At 37.9% G+C, this 17,599-nt stretch overlaps 2 protein-coding genes across 2 annotated transcripts in view; one reads left to right on the plus strand and one right to left on the minus strand.

Moving 5' to 3' along the window:
* TPR (translocated promoter region, nuclear basket protein) overlaps positions 1-14,160 on the plus strand; it is a gene marked incomplete at its 5' end in the record, with an annotated part of 30,810 nt that extends 16,650 nt beyond the window's left edge. Inside the window, 17 exons of the mRNA XM_010017053.1 lie at positions 621-682; positions 1,608-1,816; positions 2,022-2,294; positions 3,183-3,331; positions 4,112-4,195; positions 4,622-4,822; positions 6,098-6,229; positions 6,764-6,854; positions 7,279-7,463; positions 8,298-8,366; positions 9,482-9,576; positions 10,205-10,311; positions 11,052-11,147; positions 11,353-11,509; positions 12,179-12,297; positions 12,830-12,928; positions 13,901-14,160. Coding sequence (XP_010015355.1) covers positions 621-682; positions 1,608-1,816; positions 2,022-2,294; positions 3,183-3,331; positions 4,112-4,195; positions 4,622-4,822; positions 6,098-6,229; positions 6,764-6,854; positions 7,279-7,463; positions 8,298-8,366; positions 9,482-9,576; positions 10,205-10,311; positions 11,052-11,147; positions 11,353-11,509; positions 12,179-12,297; positions 12,830-12,928; positions 13,901-13,956 — 2,184 coding nt within the window. The remainder of the gene's footprint in view (positions 1-620; positions 683-1,607; positions 1,817-2,021; positions 2,295-3,182; positions 3,332-4,111; positions 4,196-4,621; positions 4,823-6,097; positions 6,230-6,763; positions 6,855-7,278; positions 7,464-8,297; positions 8,367-9,481; positions 9,577-10,204; positions 10,312-11,051; positions 11,148-11,352; positions 11,510-12,178; positions 12,298-12,829; positions 12,929-13,900) is intronic.
* Positions 14,155-17,599, minus strand: part of PRG4 (proteoglycan 4) — a gene marked incomplete at its 5' end in the record, with an annotated part of 6,452 nt that continues 3,007 nt past the window's right edge. Inside the window, 5 exons of the mRNA XM_010017054.1 lie at positions 14,155-14,258; positions 15,145-15,270; positions 15,465-15,644; positions 16,588-16,744; positions 17,522-17,599. Of these exons, the coding sequence (XP_010015356.1) occupies positions 14,155-14,258; positions 15,145-15,270; positions 15,465-15,644; positions 16,588-16,744; positions 17,522-17,599 (645 nt within the window). The remainder of the gene's footprint in view (positions 14,259-15,144; positions 15,271-15,464; positions 15,645-16,587; positions 16,745-17,521) is intronic.

A 17,599-nucleotide genomic window follows, 5' to 3' on the forward strand; every position in this document is an offset into this window, starting at 1 on the left:
AAGCTGACTACATGGCTTGTAGCTGCTGCTCAAGCACCACTGTCCAACTTACTTTTGTGTTTACAGTAGTTAAAACTCAGGACTACTTTACATGAAGGTGTTTTCTCTAAACACCCTTAATAGCAGATGGAAATTCTTATTATAGGACTCCAACACTTTAACGATGAACTCAACAAACTGTGCTTACTCAGGTTCCACTGTCCCCTGGTTTTGGAAATGCACAAGTTGGCTTTAGCAAGGATTCAGAACTCAATTTAAAACTCATTTCCTGCCATAGTCAGAATTCCCAGTGCTAACAAGCATAAGGTTATGTCATTCACTGTGAATCAGCCAACTGAACTGTTTGTACTCTGCTCTGCGTTTTTGTATTTTTACCCATGCATTCATTATAATGGGCTCTAGCTGCTCTTGTCTCAATTATTGAACTGGTTTAAATTCTTGGTATGACTTGTATGATTTGTTTTGGAGAATTTGCAATAATCACTGAGTCTGAGTAGGTATTCTAACAAGTCTGTTAGAGGAACGATTGTTAGTAAAGAGATGTTGCTGAAATATTTTACCAGATTGCTTGCTCTGTTTTGTTTGTATATGGCATGATACTTCTGTTTTTCACTTAATAGGTCCCAGAACAGCAGAGGCAAATCTCACTCAAGTCTACTCCAGCTTCAGGTGAAAGAGGAATGTGAGTTAAAGGGTTTGGGGGTTTTGCTGAGTTTCTGTGGGTGTTTCTTGGTTTTATCTTTACCTAGTTGCTCTTCTTTTTAGTAAACCACTGGCTTTTCGCAATTTTTCTTAAGCACCTTTAAAGATACTGATAGTCATAATATGTTCCTCCTGTTTTCTCAGCTACATTTAATTAATGAAGCTTATAAGCTGTTAAATTGTCATATTAACCACCAGGAATACAGTATCTAGGAAACATAAAACAAGTTTTTTAAATGTTTTCCAGCTTCAAGGTTCTTGAAGTTGTACAGTTTTACGTTTAACCTTTTTTGTTTTGGGGGGGGAATCTTCCTTGTGCAAGAATCTCAAACATGAAAATAAATAGATGGCAGCTCTAACAACAGATAAAATAGTCAAATGCGTAAGTGCTAAAATCGTAAATTTTATTGTATTACTAAATTTAGATAACAAATTCCCTTTCAGTTCTTATGACAGCATCCTTTTGAAAGCAAGGCTTTCAAAGATGCCTCCTAAAATTTGTCTGATCTTTGTCTCAACCAGGAGATGATGTTGCTCTGTATTGAGTGAATCAGTTAGTTCTAATGTAAGATGTATTACTCACTGTAATAAGGGCCCAGCACAGCTAATAGTATAAGCTATGCACTGCTCATTTTGATCTGCTTACAGATTTCTAGTTGATTACCTTTGAAGAAATGTGTCAAACCTGTAAGCTGGACAAATTGCTACTGATGGCATAGTATGTCTATTTTTCTTTTATAATCTATAAATAAATTTTGGAAGATAATTCATTATGCCCTTGTCAGGTTTTTAAATTTTAAGTCTTTAAAAATTAGTATTCCCAGCTGCGATAATATATTTACATCTGGTGTTTTTAAAATTCGCTTTCTGCACTACCATGATGAAAGCAATATCCTCTTTTTCAGTGCTAGCACTTCAGATCCACCAACAGCAAATATTAAACCAACTCCTGTTGTGTCAACTCCAAGTAAAGTGACTGCTGCTGCAATGGCTGGGAATAAGTCTACTCCACGAGCCAGTATCCGTCCAATGGTTACTCCTGCTACAGTCACTAATCCTACCACTACACCAACAGCCACAGTTATGCCTACAACACAGGTGGAGACTCAGGAAGGTAAGCATTTTAATATAGTATAAGGATCTACAGCAATCATAAATGCTATCTTTGCTTTGAAATCTTGGTAGTTATTAGTTCGAACGTACCTCAGATAGTTAACTCAATCTGCAAAACATTGTATCAGTTTAATTAGGGCATTCTGAAATGTGAACTGTACTAGATAATATGAAGACAGTTGAATATGCTACTGTTTGCCTTTCAGCTATGCAATCGGAAGGACCTGTGGAGCACGTTCCAGTGTTCGGCAGCGCTAGTGGGTCTGTGCGTTCCACCAGTCCTAACGTTCAGACCTCTCTCTCTCAGCCCATCTTGACTGTTCAGCAGCAGACGCAAGCGACTGCTTTTGTGCAGCCCACTCAGCAAAGTCATCCTCAGATTGAACCTGCTAATCAGGAGCCATCCCCTACCATTGTAGAAGTTGTACAGAGCTCTCAAATAGAAAGGCCCTCCACTTCTACAGCAGTGTTTGGCACAGGTTGGTTTTATTTTATAGGCCTACCTTTTTGAATAATTCATTTTAATTAGCTCTGTTTGGATCCTTGTCAAACTGGGTATGACTTCAGAAAAAGAATTTGTTCTTCTGGGTTGGGTTTTTTTTCCCCCCCCTTAATTTATTGTAGGTTTTACAAACTTCTGGGGTTAGGCTCCTTTCTTGAACTTTCAGAAACAATACCTGTGAAATGCTGTTGTTGCTGCATTCCTTGAATTACAAAACTAAAACCTCACCTCTGCTTACCTGTTCAGAGCAGCATTGGGATTTAATGCATTAAACCTTGCTGCCTCTGTTTCTATGGTAGTGTTAGAGCCAGGTCATGAGGGGTCACAAATAAGCTACTTAAGATGGAATATAAAATATAGAATTCTAAAGCTACTCAGTGTGATGCACTGTTGCATATTTGTTTGCCCTACACAGTGTCGATTTTGCTGTAGAACGTTATTCCCCAGAATACACTTAAGTAAACTGCTTTTTTTCTACTGTTGTTGTTTCCCAGCTGATGCTCTTTTTAACTTTTAGGTGTACTTGTCAGAAGCAAAGATGTTGGAAAAAGTATTGTACCCCGAAGCTTACATTTGGGGTTAATTAGGCATTTAAATTAAATTTCAGAGGAAACAGTGGATGTTCCTCTTCCAAAGAAACTGAGAAACATACAGAGAGTTGGACCAGAATCTAAGTCCGAGAGCATAAGATTTGTAAGAAAAGGGGCTGATGTTTTAATGTCCCAGAAAATGGCACAAGATGATTCTTTCTATTTGTTATCATTCAATGCAGAAAAAGAAGTGATCTTCCAGAGTAAAATAACAACTTTTGATACTCTTTTTTGTATGTTTGTTGTTCTGAAAATAACTGAGAGGCTTTTTAAAGTTTCAGCTACCCCAAGTTCTTCACTGTCTAAACGTCCACGAGAGGAAGAGGAGGATAACACTGTGGAAAACTCGGATCAAATTTCAGAGGAAACAGTGGATGTTCCTCTTCCAAAGAAACTGAGAAACATACAGAGAGTTGGACCAGAGGTTTGCAAGAACATAAAATGCTGCTACATAATCTGTCCCTTTGGAAAATTTTAATGGGAAGAGCAAGTATATTAAGAGCAAGACAGTTAATTCTTAACATGACTTTTTAAGCTACTGGGGAGGAAGCAATTATGTTTGAGTATCATAAAAGGCAGAGGTTATGCCAGTTGCAATGACTGATGTAAATCCTAGTGAACAGTAGGATGGAAGAGAGAGGGCCATATCCTGGAACTGAGGAGGAAAATGTTAAAACGTTTTCCAGTGTAGTCTGGAAGGTCATTATCTACAGTTATTCTGGAATAGAATGCAGTACACTTGAGAACATGCCAGGGAAGCAAAGATGAGTTCCATGGAAAAGCTTACAGGAGATGGCATGCGAAATTATTGGTGTGAGGCAGTTGGGATGTCCTGCAAAGAAGGAAGGAACTTGAGACAGAACCTCAAACAGGCAACTCATGAATAATGTTAAGGAAGTCAAAGATGTTCTGTTAACTCTGTACAAGAGGGACATTGCATAGAAAAAAGGGACAAAATCACCCAAGAACATTGTCACTTAATTAGCTGAGAGGATGAAGGTGGAATGGGAAATCTTGAGGGTTCTTTTTTGGTCCTGAAAAGATTTGAAGATACTAAGGCCCAGTGGACTGAATGGGCAAATTGTATTTCTCCAGGAAAGAGAAATGGGGTGCTATTTTTAAGTATAAAACCCCTGGTGTGTTGAAGAACCAAACTGTAGAGCTAATGGTGTGTTTTAAACAAGAAAAATACATGTTCTTTCAGGAGGAAGTGACAGCAGAAGAGAGCACTGATGGCGAGGTAGAAGCTCAAACGTACAATCAAGACTCACAAGACTCGATTGGAGAAGTAAGCATATTTGAAAATAGTACAATCTTCATTTCAGCAGAAATAGCTCCTGCCTCCTTCCTCCCCCTCATCCCCCCATTTTTAGAAGTGAAATCTCAAGTCAGATCCTGCAGGTTTCCAATGGAAACCATTTAAAACTTTTTAAAGATGGGTAAACATTGAGGCAGTAGCTTCTTATGGATGTGCATGCAAATGTGTTACACACAAATACAGTACCCCTAATGGTGCCACCCATCCAGATCAGATTTGAAAGTGAAGGACAAAATGTATTTGTGTTGTACAGCAGGCCTCCATTTGATCGAGGTTGAGAAATGGGAGTGGAAACAAGAAACTTTTAGAAATACAGTGGATGCTTTCCTGAAGAACATTTTAAGAATTTTATATGCTGTGTTTCATTTTTTTCTTCTGGTAATTTCTCTCTTGCAGGGTGTTACACAGGGAGAGTATGCTCCTATGGAGGATAGTGAAGAAACTTCCCAGTCTATCCCAATAGATCTTGGACCTCTTCAGTCAGATCAACAAAATACTTCTTCATCTCAGGATGGTCAATCCAAGAGAGATGATGTCATTGTAATTGACAGTGATGATGAAGATGATGATGATGAAGAAAACGAAGGCGAGCAGGAAGTATGTATATTATGGAATTTATTTCTGAACTGCTTTAAATATGATTTTTGATCAGATTTAAAGATATCTGGCAGGACTGATTTAATCAATTCTTCCTCTTTTTTTTTTTTTCTTTTTACTGTAAAAATAGTCTGTATTTATGTAGCTTGAACTTGTAGTGTTGCTAATTCGACTTTTGTTTATTTATTTATTTTAATTTCACAGTGCCTCTAGATTATTTATGACTATTCAACATACAAGGGTAGCCTATGTGAGGACAGGCTGGGGGCTGCTCCATGCCAGACACAGCCTGTTCCATCTGTCTTTGAAGTGGTCCCACTGCAGGACACAGCTGAGCCCATCAGCTGGGGAAAACATGTATAAAAAAGGCCAAAACACTGCATGGCAGTGTTAGGGTGAGGAGAGGGAGAGAATGTGAGAAACAGTCCTGCAAAAACCAAGGTCAAAGAAGAATGAGGGGAAGGAGGTGCTCCAGGCATTGAAGCAGATATTCCTTGTAGTGGAAGAGGCCACAATGGAGCAGATATTTCCCTGCAGCCTGTGGAGAGGAGGATATTCCCGGAAGGAAACTGCAACCCACTTAGGAGTAGGCTTTACTGCCAGGAACTATTGCCCATGGAGAGGAGCCAATGCAGGGGCACATTTATCCTGATGGACTGCAGTCCTTCAGTGGGAAGGACCCACTGCTGGAGTAGTTCTTGAAGGACTGCAGTCTGTGGAGAAGACCCATGCTGGAGGAGGAAGGAGTAGCTGAGAGAAACTGTTGTGGAATGACCACAACCCTCCATTCCTTGTCCCCTCTGCCCTCCTTGGTGTGGGAGAGGAGGAAGAAGAGGTGGGAAGGAGGGAGTAAAGTTGAGCTTGGGAAGAGGGGATGGGGGGAAGGTGTTCTAGTCTCTGTTTCCCTATTTTTAATTGGTAACATGTTAATTTTCCTTGACTTGAGTCAGTTTTACTTGTAATGGTAATTGGTAAGTGATCTGCCTGCCTTCATCTTGATCCTCAAGCTTGTCCATCTTACTTTTCACCCTTGTCCTGTTGAAGAGGGAGTGGCTGATATTGGTGTCTGACACCCAGCCAAGGTAAACCTACCACAGCAATCAGTAAGTACGTACATGTACACTGTGGTTAATAAATGCTGAACATCTTCAAGAAGAGATCCACAGACAGAGGTGGTCTGTATACCACAACGTGAAGTGTACCACTTCAAGATTTGAAATTTTTCCACTATCCTTTCTACACTTCCTTAAGGCTTTTATTACGGTCTTATCATAGGACTACGAGGACGAGGAAGAGGAAGATGAGGATGATGATGAAGACACAGGAATGGGAGATGAAGGTGATGACAGTAATGAAGGAACTGGTAGTGCTGATGGTAATGACGGATATGAAGCAGATGATGCTGAGGTGAGATTTGTACCTTTTTTTTTTAATAGTTTGTTACATTTCTTAGAATACATTGGTGTTGTAATGCATCTGCACAGATTTGAATACTTGAAAGAAAATCTTGGTATGAATTCATCACAGAAAATTGAGGCTGCTAGTAGGTGATACTAATTTCTGTTACAACTGGTGTTTTCACAAGAAAAATCAACTTTTAATGTTTGAGGGCTGAATGAAAATGCAAAGTACAGGAGCCAGCAACAAATACTGTAGTTGCCAAGCTAGTAAGGCAGTTTCTTCAAAAGCTTGGATATTTCATTGTCTATTATTAAATGATGATGGCTACGTTGTTCACATTTGTGTATGCACAGATATGTAAAACTTCAGAAATTTCACACAGTTGTATACATTTATCTGATTTTGTAGATAATTGCAGAAATATTTTAAGATTTTAATATAGTTTACTTTCTGAATATTCTTGTGCTGCTTTTATATTCTCTTTTACAGCCTCCAAATTGTTTAGTACTAACTCATATTGTATTTATGTGGGGTTTTTAGGGTGCTGACGGTACAGATCCTGGAACAGAAACCGAAGAAAGCATGGGAGGAGGTGAAAGCAACCAGAGGGCAGCAGATTCTCAAAATAGTGGTATGGTTATTCCATGTTTCTTCAAACATGTACAGGGGAAAAATGTAGAAGCTGTTTTACAGGTGTTAAAATACACTCTTAAAAGTAAGAATATAAGGCAAAATGCTAAAGACCATTTTAACCTGAAATGTAGATTCTTTTGAAATGCTCTTTTCTGGATTTATTCTACATTCCTTTGAAAATCCTGCAAGCTCTGGTTGCTTTGGAAACTGTTGTTGATGGCTCAGTAGATTAATCTCTATCAGCACTTGAATAATCAATAGTTTGTTTTCGTGATAGTATTGATGTAGCTGGCACAAGTCCTCTGTCCCCGCTCTTGCAAGGGTGAAAACGTCTCTGTTAATGTGGTAGCAGAATTTGAAGGCTTGCCTTCATGGAGTTTGGAGGGCACAGGTTTATTCCTATATACTTCTGTATGTTTTAGGAGAAGGGAGTACAAGTGTTGCGGAGTCCACTTTTCCTCATGAAAGTTCAAGAGAACAGCAGCCATCATCTGCCTCAGAGAGACAAGCCCCTCGGCCTCCACAGTCACCACGCAGACCACCACATCCACTGCCCCCACGCCTAACTATTCATGCTCCTCCTCAAGAACTGGGTCCCCCAGTACAGGTATAAACTATGTCTAGTGTTCAGAAGACTTTAATTACTGTATTTCTTCTAAGTAAAACCCAAGTATTCTGCCTATTGTAAAAGCAGATTACATCTATTTAGTATCCTAAAAAATGGTAGCTGAGCAAACTGACTTAACGTGTCTCATCCTGCAAATAATGGCCAGTCAGGGAACATTAAAGGCAGTAAGGCACTCATCATGGATTTGTATCTTGAAATTATTATACCAGTGTTATTTCAGTCAGTGACTGCTGATATTTCTACTGCAAAAGCTGTTCTTGAATAGATTGTAACTCAGATAGATTTGCAGGAGGTTTTATTAGTCTCTGCCCCAGTGCAGATTGTACAAAGGAATGTTGCCATTCATTTTCTAAGGTAAACCTTATCAGTCATGAGTCAGTCAGTGTCTGACCCAAGATTATGCTTTGACATAGACCTACATATTTTGTAAATTAAAACATCCCGTGATTTTTGCAAAAGTACACTGACTGAAATGATCCTTTACCATTAACTTGTTTTGAGGCTTGGGGCCACAATATTTCTGTGTTGAAGTTTTCTGTCCTCAGTAGAAAGTTGAGTAAAATAGTAAAGTCGGAATTTAAACCTACATGATTCTTTCATGGTTAGACCAGGCAGCAGATACAAGACGTAGAGTAGCTGCTACCATGGTCTATTTAAGATGGTATGATGCTGTACTGAGCAGTGTTGTACACAGACATATAATTGTTACACTTACTCTTTTAGCCACTGTCCTTGGCTCTGATTGAACAATTTTATGTTACTAGAATTCCAGGAAAGCATTCACATGACTTCATTATTTTCTTTACTATAAAGAGAATCCAGATGACTCGAAGACAGTCTGTGGGGCGTGGACTTCAGCTAACTCCTGGTATAGGTGGGATGGTGAGTACAAGAAAGTCTACTGCTAAAAACCTGGTTTGAGGGAACATTCATAACTCTCTTTTTAAAGAAGCCTAGCTGCTAACTTCAGGGGTGCAATGGTTTCTGTAGTCTTGCAGAAAATATCTTAGTCCTGTTAGTTTCTGTAGTAATGAAAGGCAAATACTAGAAAACTCCCAGGAAGCTAAAGGTCTCCAAAAGAGGTTGAATTGGTTTTGTCTAAGGCAGTTTTGATTACTTGTTTTTAGAATCAGTCTTTTAAAGTGGATATGTTACTGTAAAAGAAAAATCAAGTGTTTTCAGCCTCATTCTAAAGCCACAAGGCTAATTTTATGCTTTCTGTCTGTCTCCTTCAGTTAATTTTTAACCCTTTATTCAACTTCAGCTGTATTTGACAGAACAAATGCAAGTTCAGTGAGGGTGGTGAGAGAGTCCGACTGATTAAAAAAGTATCTTTTCTGAGGTCAAAAGCTCAGATTTTATTGATATTGCTTAGCTTGCATGTACCCATCGTTCAGTTTCTGCTTGGAACTGACTTCAGTACCTACTCCTTTTTGCCTGGACTGTAAATGAGCACATGTGAGGGACCTTACGGGTATTTTGGAGAGAAAGGTTTGAAAGGCATGGGAGGAAGATGTGGAAATGAAGAAAATACCTCATGGAGGGCGACGGAAGAGGGAACAGATAATTTGATTCCGTTGTGAAAAGTCCCATGTGCTAGGTACTTTACAGCAATCCATATTAATACAGATGTTTCTGATCTATGTATGAATGACTTGCCTTAAGATCCTTTGTAGTCAACAGGGAGACATGGCATTTTGATAGAAGGCTCATCTCATGGAATAGGTGACTAAAAATCCTTTGAAAGATTGGTGCCCTGCAAGGGTATGGATTTTATTTTGGTTTGGGGTTTTTTATCACCTGTAAGAGCAATCTATAAGCAGCTCAGATTCAGATGTCTAAAATTGGACAAGAATTTGGTTAGAGCTGAATCTGTCTTTGTTTTGCTGGACTATGTGAAAAAACCAACTAACCTTTAACTTGGCTTGGTAGAAACTGAAAATACATTGTAGGCTCTCATATCAGTATATTTGGTTTTGTTTGTTTTTTTCTCCCAGCAGCAACACTTCTTTGATGATGAGGACAGAACAGTTCCAAGTACACCAACTCTTGTAGTTCCACATCGTACAGATGGGTTTGCAGAAGCCATTCAGTAAGTAGATGTAAAGGGGGAGGGGGGAACCCAAATCACCAAGATAACTATTTGTCAATGGAATGAAAATAAATTCAAATTAAATGAACTTGTGATTGGAGTAATGTGCTAAAACTTCCTAGTAGTATGGTAGATGACTGCATCTACAAATAAGTGATCATTTCAATTGTGTGTCATAACTTACTAGCAAATTAGGAGGCAGATAATCTCTAATGTATTGTAATTTACTGACTTGAGATGAAGTAAAAAAAAAACACAGGTTCTTCTATTTAATTTCCTTCCCTGCTCCTCCCTCTCTTTCCCCCCACCCTGTCAATATTACCAGTAAAAGCAGGAAAAATTATCCCCATTTTTGGATTTGGGATGGTTCTGGACACATTTAGCAATCCACTTAAAATTGTGAGAATTCATAGGTTGAAGAATAGTCTTCAGGACTGTTTTACTGATTTTGAATATAGTCCGAATAAGTTTGAGAAACTAATTGCTATTTAATTAGCAGTAGTTTAGCTGATTTTTATGGTCAGTGTTAATTAATTCTGTCTTATGTATAATTTGTGCTTTTGTTTTGGTCAAAAAGTTGTCCTCTCTTTAAATTCCTGCAAAATTCCTTCAATCTTTATTTCAATAGTTCCCCTCAGGTAGCTGGTGTTCCTAGATTCAGATTTGGACCCCCTGAAGATATGCCACAAACTAGTTCAAGTCATTCTGATCTTGGTCAGCTTGCATCACAAGGAGGTAAACCATTTCTGTACTTCCATGGTTGTTAAGAATGAAAACCAAATACTGCAGTTAATAAAATGCAGTTCCACTTCTGGTACTGGAAACCTGCAATGCTTAAATAATTGTCAGCAGGGAGAAGACTAATGGAAAGTGAAAAGGTGTTTCCTTGAAGCTGCTACATTTCTACTTGTAATATGGTTCAAAAAGTAGAATGATTCTGTGGTTTTATGAACCAGAGAAACTGAAATTTTAAGTAGGACACATTGCCTGCTAGACACGAGAAACTTCATGTAAAGAGAAATGAAATATGAAGGAATGGTTTTTAAGTTGAATTTTACTGTTAATTGTGGATTTCCTGTAGTAAAACAGCAAATGTAGAGAAATCTTTGGGATATATCCTCAGCTGCTAGGAGATAGCCAAGCAATTTAGTCTGTATTGTCTTTGTTGTTGTCCTGAATCAGTCCCTTTCCCCTGCATCTCATGTTAGCATGGAACAGTATGCTATTCATTGAAGAATGCTCACAGTAAAATAATGGCGTAAGAGAAGGATAAAAGTAAAATAAATAATATTATTTTCATCAAGGTTTTACCTTTCAATAAATCATAATCAGCCTTGACAGTCAAAACAAAATAACAAAAATCTCCATATTTAAGTACAAATCACTGGGTTCCATTAAGTGTACAGAAGGAAGACAGTAGTTAATCTGTTTTTTTAGCTGGCTATTTTAATTGTCACTAAAACTTTGTGTTGCAGGTTTAGGCATGTATGAAACCCCTCTGTTCCTTGCTCATGAGGAAGAATCAGGGGGTCGTAGTGTTCCCACAACACCATTACAAGTAGCAGCACCAGGTAAGTGGCAAGAAACTTGCAGGCTGAAGTAAAGGCTGCAAACCTTGACTTCTCAGAAAAGAATTAGATATTGTTGCTACAGTGCTTATTGTTATGCCTTGAGTATTCCAGTAGCCCCTTCCCTTATCTGCCTTTTAGATTTCCATAGATTTTCTGTAGAAATAAAAACTAACTCAGTGTTAATTAAACTACCTTTCCTGTACAGTGACAGTTTTTACTGAAAGCGCATCAGCGGATGCTTCCGAGCACGCTTCTCAGTCTGTTCCAATGGTTACAACATCTACTGGCAATCTGTCCACCACTACAGAGGCTGGAGTGGGTGATGATGGGGATGAAGTTTTTGCAGAGGCAGAATCTGAAGGGTAAACTATGATTTGTTTGATTCACTACAACTTGATGTCATGTTAGTTTTAATGATTTGTTTTCATCCAGGTATGCCTGTGATTCATTTTCAATTTAACCTGTTCTGAGAGGTAGGACAGATCAAACAGGATTTAGTAATTTTGTGAAGTAGTACAATCTGACCCTTTTGTCTAAAACCAAAGATTTTCTTCTGATTTACTCTCTCTGACTTAACAGAGGTAATAAAAAAGTCAAAAAAATCTGTATTTCTTAATGCAGAGTGCTCTGCAGTAGTCAAATACTGATGGTAAATACCTCAGTTTGAAGGACTAGGGTTTGAATAATAAAGATGAAAGCGTTCCTGTTAACGACGAAAACACTCCGTATTACAAGCAAGCATACCTAATGAAGTCATTCAGTTAAGGCAGTGCAAGTACAAAAGATGAGGAAAGGGAATAAATAGTACTTAAGAATTTGATAGACAAATTATTTGTTTTCCACTTTGCAAGTGCAATTTTAGATATTTACAATAATTTCTATATTTCGTATTATGATCAAATATTGCAGATCTAAAAGGGGATAGGTTATAATTTTATTCCTCCTATTTTTTTTATTATTTTTTTTTGCTGAGCTTTTTCAAACTATGTGAATACACTTGTATGTTTTTCCTCACACTCCTTCTCTTCTAGAATTACGTCAGAAGCAGGCTTAGAAATTGATAGCCAGCAAGAAGAAGAATCTGTTCAAGCATCTGATGAGTCAGATCTTCCCTCGACTAGTCAAGATCCTCCTTCTAGTTCATCTGCAGGTACAGGTTAATTGCTGGAAACAGTTGTTTCATACCATTTTATTAAGTGTGGGACCTTTTTGGACCAGCACCATGCACTGCTGATAGCCAAGATACACAAAATAAGATAGAACTCTTACAGCAAGATCATATTTTGCTGCCTATAGTCTTAATGGCAAGCAATTTTCACTTGGACTGCAGTAACTAGAGTAGGCCGTAGTAAGAATAATGCTTCAAGGAGCAAAAGTTACTGATATTTCAGTGATTCTATCCACTGTTGTATTTGATGTCAGATTTAAAATATTTTTTCATTCAATTAAATAATAAAAGAACAGTAGGTAAGTCACGGTTGAGTTAGCAAAAAGAAAGTACCACCAAACATGCTTGCTTTGAGGCTTTTATTTGTATCAGAGATGATGTCAATGAGATAAGGATACACCTTCATAATTTTAAAGTAAATTTGAAAGCTTAATGTGTATCAAATAATGTAAACACTGACAGTGAAAAACTGTATGAGACAGACATTCTTTTCTGCATTTTCACTTCTTCACAGACACAAGCAGTAATCAGCCTAAGCCATTTCGACGTGTTAGACTTCAGCCACCAACATTAAGAACTGGTGTTCGTGGTCGTCAGTTCAACAGGCAGAGGGGTAAGTGTTTGAGGCTGTTCAAATTCAGACCTTTTCAAACAAGTTTTTAGTACTTCCTGTGGGGACCATATATGAAGTAATACTTTATACACCTGTGTTCACTTGTAAGACACTGAATAACACAGCATCCCTGCCCTTGCCTTCACTGTGTTACCCTAAGAGCTCTGCGATTTTGTTTTAGTATGTTAGTCTGAGCATGTTTTAGAGAGGCAAACTTTCTATTTACATGGCACTTGGGTTTTATCAGTGGAGAGAAAGTAAATTGCAGTAAATCTTAAACTTGGCAAAGTTTTAAAGGAAAATTTTAAAAAATATTAGGACATAAGTTTAGAAATACTTGGTTTTAACATTACATACTAGTTTCCAATTTGGTACATTAAGGGTTCCGTTTACTTTATCACTGTGTCTTACACTGATTTAAAAAAAAAAAAAAAAGAAGAGCTTATGGAAGTATTACAGATTTACAAATTTTGTAATACAATATAGTTAACTAAAGCAGTAAATTACTGCTTGCAGCTTTGGTGTTAAAAATGCTTACATGCATTATATTCAGTTTGGCACCATTTTAATATTGTAGATACTAGCATTAACATGTAGGTATCTTGTGTTTTAAAACAAAAATAAAAGTGAGGAGCTGGACCTAGGATAGATTTTTCTTTCTATCATCATTTCTTTAATGACAATAGGGAGGGACTAACTGATTTCAAATATGGTAAGAATGTTGTTCTTTTGGCACAGGGCCTGAGATAGGATCACAAGTCAACAACACCCTTTTAAATCACAGAAATATAATGTATCCATATCACAAGGCTCTAGGGGAAGGTGGGGCAGAGGGGGGAAACTTCATCTGAAAGGAAGTGCTCCCTGCAGTAGCAATTCCTTACAGGAGAATGAAGTATCACATGTATCAATGATTGATTTAAAAGGTGAAAAGGATTTCTATTAATGCATTTGTTTTCTTTCCCAACACAGGTGTAACTCATGCAATGGGAGGCAGAGGAGGCCTGAACAGAGGGAATATCAGTTAAACGATCTGTAAAGTAATTACAGCTGTGTATACAAAAGTGCCAGTTTGCCTGTGGTTGTTTTAGTGTAATGAAGCCAGAGCTTAAAGCAGCATTTTATACTTAGATTTGTGTGCACACATTTCAATGTCTTTATTAATAAAATTAGACAAAATGTCAACATTCAAATGGCATCTTTGTTTTTAAATCCTCTGCTGTGCATCACTTGCTAGGGCAGTTGTACCAGTCTTTGGATACAGTCTTTCCTGTGAGAGCAGTAACAGGTCTTGCTATTCTTTTGCCAACATCCAAACTGTAGTACCGATCTGAAATGAAGATATGTCAGAATTAAATTCCAGAAACTGTTTAGTACATGGAAAGAATCTTTTAAGTTAAAGCCTGCCTTTTAATTTAGGCATGAATAACAGATTTTTTTTTTTCATTCCACATATATATATGGGGTTGAGAGATTATAACTATGAATTTTTGTCCTCAAATTTATTTTTTATATGTCCTTCTTTGTATTTAGCTAAGTTTTACAGTACGGCTAACCAAGAAGAGGAAGTAGGGAAGAATGCTCTTATACTGCAATAACATAGCAATAGTCTATTTGGAAATCAGATAAACTAAAAACAAAACAATTTTGCACTGACTACAAGAGTGGGAATTCTGTGGTCCCCAAGTGTGAATTTGCCTATGTTAAGGCTAGGAGTTAGATCATACATCTCATCAGAGATTTACTTTAGTATCCTGTATTTGGATATGGCTAGTTTTTAACACTTTCTTTTTCTGAATAATCCAGAATATTCTAAGGAATGCTTTCACAGAAGTCAGTGAAAAAACTATCCGTGTGCAGTGGTCCAGGATTTCAATCTATTGTTAATGTAATACTGCATTTAAGTGTCAGGTTTTTGTCACTTTATAAGCCTGAACGCTTATGGCAATGCATTCTGCAACTGGCTAGTTTGAGTCATTGTACCTTGTTGCTGCTAGTTGTCCTGTAAGTGCTGATTATTTTTTTTAATAGAAATATCTCGCCTTTACAGGCAACATTTTAATTCTCAGGTCTGTTTAGTAGTGCTTGAAATTACTCTTGCAGAATCCCAAGCAATAACCTCGCACTTAAGAAAGCTGAGAGATTTGTAGGCTTCTCTCTTCCCCATCCCCTTAGTCTTTTGAGATACAAAATAACTTGCATTAGCTTTAACTTACTGTAAGAGAAGGCATAATAATCATAGCCATCTGGCTTATTGTAGTTGGGTAGTGATATAGTTGAATGAATAACTTTCGGGAGCCCTTTCCAGTAGGTGGTCATTTTGATTTCCTTACGCAAAACTCCTGCAAGCAAAAGAAAAGTTAGAAGGTGTCACAGTATGTCTGCTGTAAGTTATCATTTGCTTGTATAATCTACAGCAAGTGAGATCTATTGGATTAAAAATTTTTATAAGTACTACATTAACCCAGAATGTTATGTTTCAGAACTACTAAGATTAAAATGGTTGTATAAAAGAAACTTAATAAACGTAAGTTACCAGATGAATGTGGGTTGATTCTGACAGTCCGAATAACAGTTGGCATTCTTACTGCACGTTGAAAGCGTCTCCTTATTACAAGTCTTGGGACATAAGCTGGGTATCTTACAGTAACTTGGGTTCTTCTTTGACACTTCTTAGCTGGTTCTTGTCTGTACACATACTGTTGCATGTTGCCATCTAAAATAGATGTTTATTTCATTTGGTTAAAAAACAACCCCAAACAAACAAACAGAACCACAATCAAAAGAAAAACAAAAAACCAAACCACCAACTCTTATCAGATATGAAAATCATAGAATCATAGAATAGTTAGGGTTGGAAAGGACCTAAAGATCATCTAGTTCCAACCCCCCTGCCATGAGCAGGGACACCACACACTAAACTATGTCACCCAAGGCTCTGTCCAGCCTGGCCTTGAACACCTCCAGGGTTGGTGCATTCACAACTTCCTTGGGCAACCTATTCCAGTTTTATGTCTATTACGTGCAGGAAAGGGATAACATCATTTTAATACATCCACTACATTTTGAGAAAAGGCGGGGGGGGGGGAAACAACCACCTTGCTCCAAATCCAACATGTGCTTCTAGATGCAGTGCTCATTACAGTTACTGTAGCAAGTACAATGCCAGGGAAACTGCTTTTGCTGCCATGATTTCTATTTACCCAATCCTTGATAAGACCAGCATTTTAGGTTTCATGAGAAGAGGACTAGAGCCCAGAGAAAGGATTTACATTTCATTGGTGTATGGTTTTTAAATTCAGGTAACAATTCTTACATTGGCAGCACATCATGCATGTAAGATAAGGAAACACATTAATTTGAAACAAGAAATAAGAGAGGGAGATTTCCATTCGTAGTTATGAACTAGTAAGATTAAAGCCTTTCCTTCTCTAATTAACTTCAGGCTACAGTAATTTTACTGCCAGATAAAACTTATTCTAATATTTTCCTGGATTCTATCCCTTACAGTCCTCTCCCTTTTAAAAAGCACTCGAATACAAATTTTTAAATCTTCAGGGTATTTTTTGACCACCTAGTTAAGAGAAATTATGTTTTAATTCCTAAGGCAATGCAAGCACCTTTTGATCATATCTGAATTTCTGAAATATGAAGCATACCTTTTTTGATAAAATAAACAGATTCTGGTCGATTGTTGTATCTTGCCACAGGGAGGGTTGCTACTATTTTTCCACTTAGCCCTGCAAATCCATTTGCAAGAGGTTTGGGATAGCCTTTATCCATAACACCGTTAGTGAAACGCCAGTACAGGGGACCCTAATGATTAAAGGAAAAAATGATCTTTAGAGTAAATTCATTCTTGGTAATTGAGTTTCAACACAGACATAAAAAATAATCATAACACCAGCATTTTGATAACTACACTTTAAAACTGACTGGAACTACTACTACATTCATTAAAAACGGGGAAAAAAATGTAAAGAAATACCTTCACCAGTCTTTTAACACTGCCTTTCAGTAGGAAAAGCATATCTTAGAAATGAACTGTTAAGAGTAGTTACTGAACAAAGCGGTTTGCTTTCTAAATCTAGATTTTCATGGATAGAAAAAGCTGCTTGAATCGCAGGACGGAATGATTAACTGGGAAATAACTGTATAATATCTTTTATGACGTGTGTGCATTTCATTACCTTCTTTCAGGAAGGGAAATGTATTGGGAACAAATTTAGGCTATGTTTGGGCAAGAGAAAGGCATGATAAAGTACGTGTATTTTAAAAAGTTGGACTTCTTACGTGTGGCCCAATTACTTGATTTCTGTCAATGCTTTGTCTCCTGGCCAGTTACACGGGAAAACAAACACTGAATGTAGGTTTTCCCTGATAAGCGCCATCTCAAGGCTGACGTGGGTGAGACGGAAAAGACACTTCACCCACAGAGTTTCAAACCCACCACCCTGTTTGCAAATGCCGTTTGTTCTGTATCCACAACGCGATCAACGCAAAGCACTTCTTCTCTGGGGCTGCAGTTTTAGAGCTGACCCGCCCCACACCCCACCCCGGCTGCCCCCTGCGGCCGTCACGTTCGCTCCCCACCTTGATGAAGAAGGTCTTGCCATCGCAGTTGCACCTGGAGAAGACGGCGTCGATGGGGGACGGGATGCCCCAGCCGTC

Source organism: Nestor notabilis, unplaced genomic scaffold, assembly GCF_000696875.1.
Source record: "Nestor notabilis isolate BGI_N333 unplaced genomic scaffold, ASM69687v1 scaffold30386, whole genome shotgun sequence".
NCBI lineage: Eukaryota > Metazoa > Chordata > Aves > Psittaciformes > Psittacidae > Nestor > Nestor notabilis.